At 41.3% G+C, this 15,223-nt stretch overlaps 1 protein-coding gene across 6 annotated transcripts in view; it reads right to left on the reverse strand.

The window, feature by feature from the left end:
• cdkl5 (cyclin dependent kinase like 5) overlaps nt 1-14,967 on the reverse strand; it is a 60,864-nt gene extending 45,897 nt beyond the window's left edge. For 4 of the 6 annotated variants that reach the window (XM_033625723.2, XM_033625423.2, XM_033625641.2 and 1 more), the window contains exons 1-3: nt 14,791-14,925; nt 11,012-11,373; nt 7,428-7,462 (exon numbers count right to left, since the gene is read on the reverse strand). In XM_033625723.2, coding sequence (XP_033481614.2) covers nt 7,428-7,462; nt 11,012-11,048 — 72 coding nt within the window. In that variant the 5' untranslated portion in view covers nt 11,049-11,373; nt 14,791-14,925. Of the gene's footprint in view, nt 1-7,427; nt 7,463-11,011; nt 11,377-14,790 lie in introns of all 6 variants that reach the window. The other 2 variants (XM_078174504.1, XM_033625475.2) reach the window with 1 other exon arrangement.
• Nucleotides 14,968-15,223: the final 256 nt, after the last annotated feature.

Consider the following 15,223-nt stretch of genomic DNA (forward strand, 5'->3'; position numbering starts at 1 on the left):
ACGGACTTCGGAACAATGGGTTTAATATGGTCAGAACAATGGGATGTCGAACCAATGGGCTGTCGAACCAATGGGCAGTTCCCCGCTGAAACACTTTCCCGCTGCGCACATTCCGGACGTTGTTTGGGCTATTCACCGGTATTGCGGTATATGAAAAATTCATATCATAACAAAAATAAATACCGGTTTTCGGTACAAACCGGTATACTGCCCAGCCCTATAAGATCATATTAGATTAAATAACATATTAAGATATTAAGGTCATATTAAGTGTTAATCTTACCAAAAAAAAACCCTCCTAGAAAGTCAAGTGACGTTGTATAAAGAGCGACAAAGTTCACTTAGGGAGAAAGTTGTGGAAGCACAGGACTTTTACCCAGCAATCCAGGGTTTGTGTCATGTGGGACTCATTCATTCATTTTCCATAACCGCTTATCCTGTTGGGGGTTGTGGGGGGGCTGCAGCCTATCCCAGCTGAAATTGGGCAAGAGGTGAGAGACAGACAACCATTCACACCTAAGGCCAATTTAGAGTCACCAGATAACCTAGCCTTGGACTGTGGGAGGAAGTCGGAGAACCCAGAGAAAACCCACGCTGACACACTATATATGCAAACTCTGCACAGAAGGGCTCCCCCACCCAGGGTTCGAACCAGGAACCCTCTTGCCGTGAGGCAACAATGCTAACCACGGCACCACCGTGCTGCCCTCTATAAGTCAGTGTTGGCTCATTATTTTCAGTTTTTAGGATAAAGATACTAAATGGAAATGCGCACTGTGCACATAAACTTTAGTAGAGCAGCTGAATAGGATCTTTCGTATTAACATCATATTTTGATGTTGCTGGGACACCGAGGAAGGACATCTAGCTGAAGGTCAGGTAACGTCCAGGTCGTTGGCACAACTTTCATTTCGAACTATTTATGAACCATAAAGGGACGTCTTGTTTGGACGTTTTGCCTGCGATTCCCTTTTACCGGTGGCATCTGTGGTGTGATGAAGTTGATCTAATAAATTTCTGACTTTAAAATCTTTAAAAGTTTTTTTTAATTAGTTTCATAATGTGTCATATGATGATGTTGTAACGTCATGTGGTAGCTTATGAAAAAGGCTGCATGACTGACTGTTTAAGGGTCACCTTCACAGTACCTGCTTCTTTAATTCAGATTAAACTCGACATCACTTTATTAATGAAGCCTTGAATGCAGGTGCTAATAATAGTTGCAGTAATCTGCCATTAACCCCATTTCTGTCTGATTAAGCCACCACATCAGTTTGGTGTTTCATTCATGGCTGTTGATGGATTTAAAGCTAGACTGCACGACTTTTACATATGAACATCCGGTGCTGCCAAATGAGTTTACACAATGCTGATTAAGACTAATGCTCTCTGTATAGTATACTGGAGTTTTGGTGTCTGGTGTCTGTGGTGACTTTCCAGCACGGGCACATCGGAGGTGACGTACTTTACAAGAACAAGCCAGAGCTAAAGGAGGGAGAAATTATGTGTTTATATACTGTAAATTGGTTTTGATTTTGTTGTCTTCTTCTGTTTGGCACTGTCCTATTGTTTCCTATTGTTTTCTCAGTGCTTCATCTGTATTTATGTGACGCTGATGTCTTCTTTTGATACTATGCTGACAGTTTGAAATAAGGTTTTGTACAAAAAAGGAAGTGGGGAGAGACCATAGCAATGGAGCGGCAGCTAGGAGTATGGCAGAAGCAATGGAGGAAAAAACTAAGAAGCAGTGAAGGAAAATGTTTGGAGTGGAAGCTTTAGATTAAAAAGAAACTCGGCATTCGGAGAAAGGTTTCAATTAAAATCTAAATAAACAGCAACAGTGTTTATGTAACTACTCTCACTGCCGAGAGGGGAGACAAAAGTTCCAAACTTCAAAGATGTTTTAAGCCTTTAAGATTGTTTCTATATAGTTTGTATGTGACATATGTGACATAATGTTAAGTTAGAAACAAACACACCATGATCTTTTTGTATCAAGATCTCAACCTAATCACATACGTTTGTTGCCTAAATCTAACCTAACAATTAAGTAAACCTTGGAATTTTATTTTGATAAGAGACAGTATGCATGTTACTAGGGGACGATAGACATTTCCTGTGAACACAGAAGTGTATTTTGAAAAGACACAATGCATGTTACAATTGCAACTTGAAACGCTGTCAATGAAGGTCCGAAAATGACACTGGAGGGGTCACTCATGTACCTTCCGTGTTATAGTTTGAGGCGTAGGATCACTTGCCAATATCAGTGTTTGAGTTTGGAGTGAGACAACCCAGTCTCACTCCGAAGTCGTCAAAATCCGGCGCTTGGGCAGTCAATTGCGGTGTCAGACACTGACAAAAAGGTGTCCTTTAACATCAGCATGATATGCAGCTGGTCGTCGTTATAGTTTAATGCCGTTCAGGGGCGTCACGGGAAAATGCGACGGGACAAGAACGAAAGTTGAGGCGGAGAAAGTCGTAGGGTGGGTGGGAGTGATGGTGGATGGGTCCAACAAACGACATCACACAGGAGAGCAGTGTTAGCGTCCAGTAAGATTATAAAGCCAAATCCTCCTCCAGCAACATGTGCGTGTATTGTTGGAGGAGGAAAAAAAACGTCAATTTGCGTTGTTGTACTGACATAGTACGTTTATTTGGAAAGAGACTGTATGTTAACAGTAAATTTCCCGCAAAAACAGTAGAGTGTATTTTGAAAGAAGACAATGCATATAACAGGCAGAACTTGACACAGCGTCACAGAACATCAACACATACCTTGCACATCGTTACTTTGAAATGGTAGCCTAATTTAAATCAATTTAATTGTTCAGCCCTATGAGATCATTCTTTGTCATTCAAACTTACTTTTTTGAAAAAGTGACCAGTAAAGCTTATTGTGGCTAATGTTATCCAACTTTAGACTGAGAGGCTATATCAACTGACTAAGCCTGTTTGCTGACTTTGACTCTAATTTATTATCATCCTGTCACTCTGCTGTTTAGCACGTGTTACATAATATAGCTTGAATAGTGATGTTAAAGTGAAGCTAAAGAAATAGTACGTAAGAGCTTTTGTTGATTATTACCCTTTTTCCTTTTTTCTTTTTTTTAATTTAACCTTTTTTCAGAGTTAGGTTTTTAAAATAATCACACAGTTACTTCCACATTTGCAACTCAGAACACCATAGGTTGCAAACATTGCCTTTGCTTGATAAACAGACTACAGAGAAACAGCAAATAGAGGAAGATACAACAGCAATACATGAGCTGAGAACCATTCAGTCACGTATGGTAGGCACTGCTGGATGAGTCACACCAACAGGCCTCGCTTTCATGCATACCAAGCACAATAATGACATGAATTTAAAGACCTTTTTTTTTTGAAGAGCCACCGGCTGAGCTCACATTATGTGCTAGTCTTTCAGATTCATTCATACAGTGTGACATACATACAGCATGGGAGAGAGTAGGTCAGCACCACGTGACTGACGTTTGCACAACACATGAAACTGGTGACATTAGGGTACTGTAGACAGTATCTCACAGCCTGTATTCAAGATTTTTGAACAGAAGTATTATAAAGTTTGACTGCAATTTTTGAGTTATAACCAGCAAATATTTTTTTGTCAACTTTATATTTATTCCTCTAATGACAGTAGCAATTACCATAGCTGATGACATTAACAATCAATCTAAATAGTGACAGTTATTAAGGAAAGAGGTCGTCTAATATCTCAGTTAGTTAATACAAATAACTAACTAATACAAATAATACAAATAATTAACTACAAAAGCCCGATAAAACTGAAATACTAGACATCCTCCTCCCAGTTTTGCTTCAATTAGGGTTCAAATTGACACATTTTTTCATATTGATTATTCTACAGATTAGCTTCTCTATTAATCGATTAGTTTATGAAACGTCGTAACATGACAAATTTCCAAAGCACAAAGTAATGCCCTGAAATTTCTTGTTTTATCCAAGCAGCAACCCCCGGGGCTGAAAAATTAAGCCAACGTGAAAGTGCCAAAAGCTGCAGTTCCTCTAATGGCCACTTGAGGCTGGCTCCAGAAGCAATTCAGTCCCCATAGACCCCCATGTTAAAATGCCCAACTTTACAGCAGAAATGAACATGTTTACAGTCTGGTAGCAAATTTCTCCGTTTATGGTAATGTGACCATGATGTAACCTCACATTCAGATATAGGCGTAGCTCTTGCTGTTGCTACTTTAGTGTGATTTCAGTTCTTAAAGGTTAATTGTAACGATTTGGTTCGCCCAAAAAAGTATTGTTTAGTGTTTAGATTCACTTACAGACCCCCTAGGGAACTTTCTGTTGTGGTATGTATGTAATGCAGTATGTCTTATTGTTTTGTTATATGGTATGTGGTATTTGCAAATGATGGGCATGTAGACATGACCATATATGTAGTCTACTCAGCCCACTCTGCTGCTGATTGAATCCAATGCAGCTGCAGCATTGTTAAAACAACTGCATTATATTGTCTAGCAAACCTGATGAACCCATGTGCAAAATGCCGTGTTTGAATCGTTCCCAATGAAAATTGAATTAAAAGAAGAAGCAAATCAGCCCTCTTGCGTGTCATCCGTATTTACTACCTTTCTGAAGAGTCAGATATTCAGTTTTTCAGGTAAGTACATTTTGTTTCAATAGTTTTAAGCCTGTTTTTTTTTTTGTTGTTGTTTTTTTTAGCAAAAATTATCATTAGCATTATTAGTTAACAGTATCCCAGCCTCCAGTGCTGATATATGTGGTGTGGACTTCTCTGGATATAGTTTTAAATTGAATATGTATGCTGATGATATATTACTCACTTTAAGTAAACCAGCATCCTCTATACCAGCAGTTCTTAAATTGGTTAATTTATTTAGCAGTTTTTCTGGTTACAGGATTAATTGGAACAAAAGTGAGGCTATTCCACTTAACTCTTATACATTTAAATCTGATTTACAGGACGCCCCCTTTCTTTATTACCATACCATTACCATAATTTCTCCCATCACTAAAATCTTCAGTCTAAATGGTCCTAGCATTTTCCAGTCCATCAAGAATGATATCATCAGATGGACAGTCCTGCCACTGTCTTTGTGGGGCAGAGTGGAAATATTGAAAATGAATGTCTTACCAAGACTTGCACATATCATCACTTCTATCCCTCTTAAATTTCCCAAAAGCTGGTTCAGAGACATTGAATCCCTCTTCATCCGATTCCTTTGGAATAATAAAAAACCCAGAATTTCTTTCAAGAAACTAACTATACCCAGATCCAAGGGAGGGTTGGGAGTTCCAGATATATATCAGTACTATCTTTCATATAATGCACGGTACCCACTAACCTGGGCTTATAAGTCTGATGCCCTGATAGGCAGTTGGCAATGGTTGGAGGAAACTATCCTTTCATGCAATAAGGCCATATCATTGGCATCCCTATGGTACTGTCCCAATCCCCCACCCCAGCTAGACAACATCATTATCAGGTTCTCTTGCTCTATTGTGAAGCAGCTGCACAGGAGACTTGGTATTGAGGGGCTCTCTCTCCCATCATGTCCTATCTGGTGTAACTCTATTTTATCAACCGGAGGTGGCACCTTAAATAACAAAATCTGGCAGCAACGTGGTATACTAACTGTTGGTCAAATCTTTAGTGATACTCTCCTTTCTTTTCAACAAATTAAAAATTTATTTCACATCACAGATTCATCATTTCTAACATATGCACAGATATCATCCGTCATACATAGGAAATGCAAAGAAGGAGCTGCTCCTGCTTCCTGCCCTGATTGGGATGTACTACTGAGGAAGGCAACCCTGTCAAAAGGCACGGTCTCTAACATTTATAGCTCACTGTTTAGACCTGCTCCCGGTGCCTATGCTCCTGTTCAGCTGGCTTGGGAACATGATCTTAATATATCGTTAACACCTTCCCAGTGGAATGATATCTGGAGATCTGCATTGTATACTTCGAAATGTGTGAGATTTAGAATTATACAGTACAAGATTTTATGCAGAGCTTACATCACCCCTGCTAAATTATCCAAAATGAATAAGGAATCCCAAGATTCATGCTGGCACAACTGTGGCACTCGAGGGACTCTGCTCCATCTACTGTGGGACTGTCCAGCAGTTAAATCTCTCTGGCTAGACGCTATATCATATATGTCATCACTTTTCAAGGTCAAGTTTCCTATCTGTCCAATAACCTGCCTCCTTGGTAAAAGACCAGTCAACACTCTAGGAGCCACAGTGGACCGGCTTTGGACTCTGGGCTGTCTCACAATTAAAAGACTCATCCTTATGAATTGGAAAGTTCGCAAACCGGGTTGTTTTACCAGAGAGTCATGGCTTGGAGAATTTTAGATCTCCTGAATACGGAACGGGCAGCGTGCTTGCTAAAAGACTTTGATAAAAGTATGAAAGATCACTGGGACATTGTCTATAACAACCTTATGAATTGATTTGTATGTCTTTCTTCTCTTTTATATGAACACTGCATGACACTCTTGCAACCCCCCCTTTTTTTCTTTTTTTTTTCCTCCCTCCTCTTGTTGTATGTTTTGTCCTGTATGTATGTATGTGTGATTTGTATGTATGTTGTCTTGTTGTAAAATAATAAAAAACTCTTAATAGCAAACAGTATCCCAGCCAACATTTGTATACGGGGCCCATGTAGGTAATAATTGGGTGTAAAAATGAGCCTTATATGGGACTGTCCAAGGGTTCCATATTTGCCAAATAGGTGGGTTTACCCAGATAAGATGCCCATTTTTGGCACTGGTACTCAGGGAGTCTTACTATAACCTATGTGGGCAACTGGCATGAGGCCAATAGGTAGACCGTGGACAGTCCAAGATAGGGTCCATTTTCAGCCCACTGACAACCCACATTGACCCCACTTACAAATATTGTCTGGGATGAACCATGCTAACAAGCAAGCAGCTAGCATAAGGGTTATCTCCATCCATCCTTGTCCAAATATGATCACTGTGGGTTTCAAAAATCCAACATTGTGACAGCTGAAATGATCTCCTGGCTTTAAAACAGTCGACAAACCAATGGGTGACATCATGGAGGCTATGTCCTCTTTTTATACAGGCTATGGTTTTATCCGACCAACAGTCCTAAAACAAAATCAAGCAGCAAGCCTCATATATGATAAGATAGAAGAACTGGCACTTATTTGGCATTTCAGCTTGAAAAATGGCTCAAATAATCAATGATCAAAATAGATGAAGATCAATTTTCTTTCGATTGCAACTCTAGTTTCACTGTCTACATATTAACATTTGATTCTTTATCATTGTCTGACTTCAAAATCCCAAAATACAAAGAAATAATAATGCAAACCAAAAATATTTTCATACAAATGACAGTGAGACCTACAACAACGAGAAATGCTGTCTTACCTTATGCCTGCACTTAAGCACCACTCCGTACGCTCCTGAACGTGAAACAGAGAGAAAGAGACAAAAGATCAATAAAAGATGAGACTGAGACGTTTGCTTAAACTTCAACATCTTAATTAATATTCTGGCCTCCTAAACCTCAAACAAACATGTTCATAGAAAACAAGTACAGTAGGTGAGAACCACCAGAGAAACAACAGTTAATAGGTGAGGCGGAGGTATACGTACTCTCCCACACACTCTACACACACTATACCTTTGACAGCTTACACACACACACACACACACACACACACACACACAGTGTCTCTATAGCTTTCTGCCTTTGCTAAGCACGTCGTGTTCTGTTCGGTAGATCATCCATATTTCAGATGTCAGGTCTGCGCCTGTAAGTCAGACTTGCATTGGTTGGAATTAATAATTTTCTTTCCAAATTGCCTTTTGTCGCCATTCAAATCGCACATGGAACGTAATAACTCCCAGTTGTGCCTGTTCCAGTTTAAAGGTTTAATTCGACTGGGGAACAAGGCAAGAACAAACAAATTGTCCCACATGAATAAAACAACAGTTAAAATTATCCAGGAGACTGCGCTGTTTCTGTGTTGAGAAACACTGACAATATTATTAAAAGAAAGCTTTAAAATGCTAATTTACAGTGGTAAAAATGATTGCCTTGAAAAGATTAATGTGCAGGATTGAGGGAGGTACATTGGCATAAACTGAATGTAATACAGTAAGTATGTTTTCTTTAGTTTATAATCGCCTTAAAATTAGTACCAAAAAATTCTGCAGACTTTTAAACGAGTAAGAATGTAGTTGCTGTGGCTTTAAATGTCTCATCATTTCATCGCAGTTCTTTGTGTGTCTAACTTTATGATTAATGCGTCCTGACAAGCACTGATGTAGATCACAGTTAGTGAGAATTATCAACAGAACAATAAACACTCGGTTACCCTGTCTTATCAAATTAGAGTGAAGCCGGGGATGCATGTCAGTCCAGCTCACTGAAATGAGCTACAAATGACGCAGCTGACTGAAAGAAATCATTCCTGCCTGGTTTGATGTGTGAAGGATCTGCGCGTGGAATACTCAAGAGTCATTCACAACTAGACTTAAAATCTCAACCTCATTTATTTCATTTTCTGACCAGCCATCAATGTCGTCACTGGTGCAAGAGCAATCCAGCGTTTTTATTCTTCTGCAAACACACAGACATGAACAAAAAAACTTGTGCATACAATCAAGGCTTATTTTAGATATTTTCTGAAAGGTTAAAAGTGTCACTCATAGGGATTTTGGCCGTCTCCATCTTGTTTTTTTTGGAGCCAGAAGAGACCATATTTGGACAAGGTTACAGCTGTGGAGGAGCGGGGCGTGGATCTGACTGAGAACCCGACTTGTCAATCAAAAGGCAGCCATAGCCTAAAGCAAACTCAGCTTTATTGTCTATTTTACTCTAAATGGGATCATAATTTACCAAATAAACATCATGCCATATTAAAGAAGACGTGAAACTAGCTCCTGAGACCGTAAATTCCTTAGGAAAATGTTTACTGAGGTATAAATCAGGTGAGAAGTAGGGTTATTTTCTCATAGACTTGCATACAATCAGAACAACCTGCTAAACGCGAGGCACACTGCACTGCCTTTTTTCATTGAAGCCATCCCCGATCATCCAGAGCACTTTTTGGAGCTTACTGTGTTCTTTTTTTTTTTTTTTCAAATTGTTGCTTGGCAACCACCGCATCACCCGTCCTTAACGTAACCACTATTTTGCCGTGAAGCAAACCCACAGATCTGTACCTTATAATCTGCATAAAAAATAGACAGGTGGAGGGTACTTGTTCTGGCTCTGATTGAGGATGAGAGGTTGTTCCCAAGTAGGGCACAGAGAAACGGAGCTCCCTGTTTGTACATGAGATGCTTAGAGAGAGGAGAAATTACAGGAAGTACCTAGGCTGGTCCAGGGGCTTGACCTGGACGATGGCTGGTTCAAGGCTGATTTTAGGATGACTCAGGATGTCAAAAGTCGGGCCTAGTTACAATTAGTAAAATGTTAGATGTCTTGCAGCTTGCTTAGGGTGAGGTTAAAAGTGAGCTAACGTTTAAACCATGTATGCTACTTGTTGTCATCACCACCACAAAAGGCTCACCTCTGAATTCATCTGATTGGACTATGAAGAAAAAAGGCCAGTGGCACTGGGCACTTTTTCTGTTCTGGGTTTTTAAACTGCGAGACATTCAGCAAACTCCGGCAAAAACACAAGGTGCATAGAGTGGTAAAACGAGATGTGCTCAGCAACGCAAAAGCAGTAACCAAAACACTCCTATTGAAAACAATTACAAAAGACGACCCCAGGCTGCTAAAACATACTCTGTCTGGTCGGGGCCGCAGGTGCTCCTACACTTGCTTCAGTTTTCAGACCTGGAGATAATCCCTTGCCCCTTTAAGGTGAGAGTCCTAATTCACACGGCCAATATAAACATGTTATTTTATGTCTTTTACTGTATTCTCAAATGTCAGACTCTTAAATAATAGCCAGGGGTGCTGCCTACATGAAAAAATAATGGCTGTGTAACAAACATTTAAAGGCGTGTGTGTGGAATAACCTGTGCTCTGATAGCACTCTGATCATATGGTAAGTTCAGCACCTTGTACATTTACACAGCACTCAGAGTCATGTCAAACTCACCACTTAGGAAAGCAGCTGAGTCTCTCTTTAAACACAGATATTGTTTTAATTCACTGATGAACTCCAGTTGCTTCTCTTTCAAGAGACTTTGAGTGCTTTGATTTGTTTTCAAAGTGTGGTTTAGTCACAGTCCGAGAAACTCAACACTTCCTGCAGGCAAAAAAACCAAACAGCAAGGGGATGGATCCCGGCCTCTGAGCTGCTGGAAGGCTTTTAATGCGAAACACAAATCCAGGAAGTGTCAAATTTCATCAAAATGAAAGTAAATAGAAATAACTAGAAAATAAAAACTGCATTTCTATCACAGAGGAGAAATTCAAAGCAGCAGAGGGGTGAGTACGACATGACTCTGTTAATGAACTGATGACATACACTATCAAGACAAGAAGGTAAACACGGCGGATGTTTTACATCAGCAGCAAATTAATCAGGATACAGGGAGGCTCCTTTCTAAAATCTGATGGTAAGATATAAAAATATAGGACTAAAGTTTCAGGTGGAGGCCTCGCTTGGCAGTTGAGGTAAATAAAGGCCCTGGAAACTATTTGAGAATATACGGTAAACAAATGACTAATGCCGTTGTTTTCCTTGTGGGGACCGTCTCGAAGAATGCTGCTCTGTGAGAAACTTCTGCAACCTCTCAGCCTCACAAGCCCCTTTAAAATCCCAAGGATGTGCTGGAGATAAAAGACCTGACAACTGCGATGTGCAGGTTTTAGCTGTGCGATGTGAACTGCACCTCAGGCTGCTGTAACACCCAAATCCCCATTAAACAGCACAGAAGACAGTTGTGTGATCACCAGGATCAGAGATGCAGGTTAACAACGAGTATGTGCAGTCCTCACGTTCTACAAGCATGCAGTAAAAAACTGCTGTGTAAAAACCACCTACCTTCTCCCACAATGCCAAGGACTTCAAACTTATTCATCACATCACCAAGGGTGGGGGCTCCTCCAGCAGGTGAAATGAGCCGCTCGGGGCTTTAGCGAGGAGACTCCAGCTTTGACCAGCGGCTGACGGAGTGAACTGTAGAGTCCAGGAGAAACGTCATCTGACCACACCCCATCTTCACAATCTCCTCTACTTCTCTCTTCCTCACTCCACAGCTCTCTTCCAGCCTTGTGAGTTTTTTTTTAACTGTCTCTTATTTATGGATGTGACTCAGGTTGTTTCACTCGTCTCCGATCTCCCTTTATTCCATGTCTTGAGGTTGTGCGTCTCGTGCTTATATCCAAACCTCCACGCGGTCGTACCTGCTGGACCAGAGACAGAACAGAGAAGCAAGGTGTTACAATATGCTGTCAGAGGGTCACTCCAAGGTCCAACTTCCCATCATGCCTTGCACAAGCGGTAGCAAGCTGGTGGTATTCTTGGCACAGATGGTGGCTAACTAGGCCATGTGCATGTACAGAAAGGCAGCATTTCTTTGAGGACACATTTAAATCATGGATGACTTAAGCATGACTTCCACACACTCATTGTATCTCGTCAGACATACATTCAGTCTGGAGGAAACTGCAAGAGTGACAATCTACAGTGAATGTGTAATGACTAGTAGCACTATAAATGCCTGTTTTGCACTAATGTTGTAGTTCGCTGTTGGTCGATTGGAGCATCTCTCAGAGGATGAATCCTACTAGTGATGTCCTGACTTTTCTTCTAGCAGCACCGTGAGTGACGTTGTTGTTTTCTAGTGAAATATCTCGACAACTATTGAATGGATTGCCATAAAATCTGGTACAAGACTCCCTCCTAACCCCCCACCACCAACCCTTTATCTAGCCCAACTAGCTGGTCAGAGTTTTCACATATCTAGTAAAATACCTCATCATCTACAAGATGCATTGGCACAACTTTGGGTCAAAAATGAATGGTCCCTATAGACGATGTATCCTACTGATTTTGATGATCCTCTGACTTTTCCTCTCTCCATAACATTTAGTATAAACATTTATGTTTCTCTCACAATGATTTTCAATAACTTGGTGGTCCAATACTTTTGTTTATGACCAAACCTGCAATATTACTGACACTCCCTTCAGCCCCAGCTGTCCTATGTGTTAAGTGGGATGGGAATTGATATAATTTCATTGATACCATTAACATTATTGGTTCTACTTAGTGGTCCAATTATTTATTGATTCCCTTACTGATTCCTGATCAATCTTCTGTGTGGGGAAAAAGAGTAGGCCTACACAGGTTTTCAGCATCTTTGCAATTATTGTATTAGTTTTGAGTCTGAAGACAGTGTAGATAAAAATGAGAGTATATTTGGACTTGGTTAATTTTCACTTTGGTTTTCTTATTAAAGGAAAAATCTGCTAAGCCTGCCTGCGTAGCGCCAATGTTAAAATACCATATGATAATTACCCTCAGTAACGGACATGCTGCTCAGTTAGGAAGCAATGGCACTCATGCGCAGAGTGTCTAATGCATGACATTCCTGGAATTTAAGCCCTTGTTAAACAGAGTTTTCCGCATATTGTTGGTGTTTCCACCCTTACTTGAAATGGTCATTTTAGAGACATTAAACTGTTGTCATCTTATTTCGTAAAACAAAGCAGCAACTCAGACTGTTTCTCCAACTCTGCCATAACTTCTCGCTGTTGCAAGTTTTGTCACAGATGTACTGAGTTTGACGTCATTGTTTTGCAATGCACAACTGTCAGAACTGTTTCCCTGTTGATATGTTCTTCCCCCTCCCTAAACCTGAACCGAACCCTTAGCCCTGACCCCTAACCACCAAGGGAGGCGCCATGCATTAACAGGGGGAAACACTATTCACATTTATACAACACCGGCATCAGTACAAGAAATTTATAAGCTCAGAGCTGCACGATTCAGATGGATCGAACAATCTGGAACGAGTTCTCAACTGAAACTGGATCTCGGTTACCATCCTGTTTAGTACTAATTAGCAAATGTTAGCATGCTAGCGCGCTAGAGACTGATGGTGAACATGGTAAACACTACACCTGCTTAGCATCAGCATGTTCAGCATCGTCATTGTGAGCATGTTTGCATGCTGATGTTAGCATTTAGCTCAAAGTACAGCCTCACAGAGCCGCCAGCATGGCAACATCTGTTGGGTGGACTGCCATGAGATTTGGTGCAGACACTGTGCCCATCAGGATGAATTCTAATAACTTTATTTATCCTGACTTTTACTCTTAGGGCCATCGTCAGGTCAAAATCGTGCCCAGCACTTTGGTTCATGGCCAATAATGGGCATTCCCATCAGCTCAGCTGCACTTTCTATTGTGCCCACTGTTTATTTACAAATTTAAGATGTTGAACTGAATGGGTTGAAATGTCTGATGATTTACCATTCTCACAACTTCTTCATGTGTACTAATATTCAGCCCCTAGTTTGCTTTCCCCCCATTTTTCTATGAGCATCTTCTACATACACACTTAAATGCTAAGTAATTTGTTCCTGGAGGGGAAAAACACTCAACCATTATATCCAAAGGCTGAGATCTCCTCCTGTCACACGTCCAAATACTGACCACGATTATTAAATGCCTCTTTTGTAATGCGAATGCTGTTGGACTGAAACCATCAGAGCTTCTCACAGTATCAGTCCAACTTCATTTGTTTTAACACTTGAATTATTCAGCAGTGCAAAAACACTTTAATGTTGATTTGGCTCATGTGCCTGTGTGGGCGTTTTCCTATGCAGTGTAGCCTACACTCCACACAGCTAAGTCTTTCCAAGGGAAGTGATAAGGTGGATGTTGAGGCCATCCATGGCTAGTCATTTGAGGATATGGTGCTGCCACAGGGGAGTGATTCGATCCATACTCAATGTTGCCTGAACAGACAAATATGCACGCCTAAAAGCCTGCGACTGGGGAGGCCTACATCATGCATTATTTCCTGTACTCGAGGATGTGAAAATGGGTGTGTTGTGTGGGGTTAATGAGTCGGTTTTTGATAGCTGCCGCTTCTCCTTGCAGCCATCACACAGACAGCTGGTAAATGGAAATACGGTGCAAACGTCAGGAAAGTCCAGAAAATATTGATGGAGCGCGCTGAGGTATTAATCTTGCAACAAACGCCTGTTGGTGTGTGCATGCAAAGAAAAGCACGGGATTGAGTGAGTTTGGGAGTGTGAATTTAATAGGTTGGTGCGTGCGTCCGCGTGCACGACAGTATGTGTGTGCGCGTGTGTATATGAGGTGAGAGAGAGAGAGAGAGAGGGGATAGTAATGCTGTTCTCTCTGCATCGAAACTGCGTCTCTCTCATCGCTGCGTTGCGGAGCGCACCACCATTCCGTCGCTGTCCACGCGTTTCTCAGCCTACACAGCAACCAGTGCATGCATTATAACGTAGTTCACGGACCATGTTCACGACAGTGTTGCACAACAAGACCCGCAAATAGCGTTTAACCACAAACCCATAATTAGACATCATTTCACGCACCCCAAAACCCACCCCATAAAAACAATCCATCGCAGCACGTCCGTCATTTCACCGACGAAGCCCCCCTTTTACCTGCAGATGTGATGTGTCGCTGTGTGAGGTGAGAAAGCTCAATCTGTGAAGCACACAGCATCATGCCCATGAAAATGATGATGTGAGAAGACGAGGAAACATCATGTGGAGAGACAGGGGGGTGAAAGAGCCCGGGCCTGTGCGTCGTGACACGATCAAATATCCTACTCACTCAATCTCTGGATGGAGACGAAACCGAATCCGCAGGCATAACGCCGATGACGGGGTATCCATGTACCGTCAACAGTTCTTCAGAGGCTCCGTGTTCATAGCTTCAGCATCAGCTGGTTATAGCAGCAAAAAAAGCGTCATTCCTCTGAGCGACGCTGCGGACAGCCAATAGAAACACGGACGTCTGCGCGTTCCAGCAGTGGTTTTACATCCAGTACGAGCTGTGATAAGATAAAACTTTGGGATGGAAATGCAATCCAGCTCATAATCGGTTCAATCTTTGCATATGCTTGATATTAATCCGCACAGATTTCATGCTGTCAGTGATGGTGCTGCTGTATCAGCCCCCCTTTTGGTCAATCCATGTTGTGTCACTGATTAAAAACCTTCCTGCAGCTCGTCTCCACTGTCTCCCACCTATACCTCCCCTTCAT

The sequence above is a fragment of the Epinephelus lanceolatus genome, chromosome 2 (genome assembly GCF_041903045.1).
Source record: "Epinephelus lanceolatus isolate andai-2023 chromosome 2, ASM4190304v1, whole genome shotgun sequence".
NCBI classification, from domain to species: Eukaryota; Metazoa; Chordata; class Actinopteri; order Perciformes; family Serranidae; genus Epinephelus; species Epinephelus lanceolatus.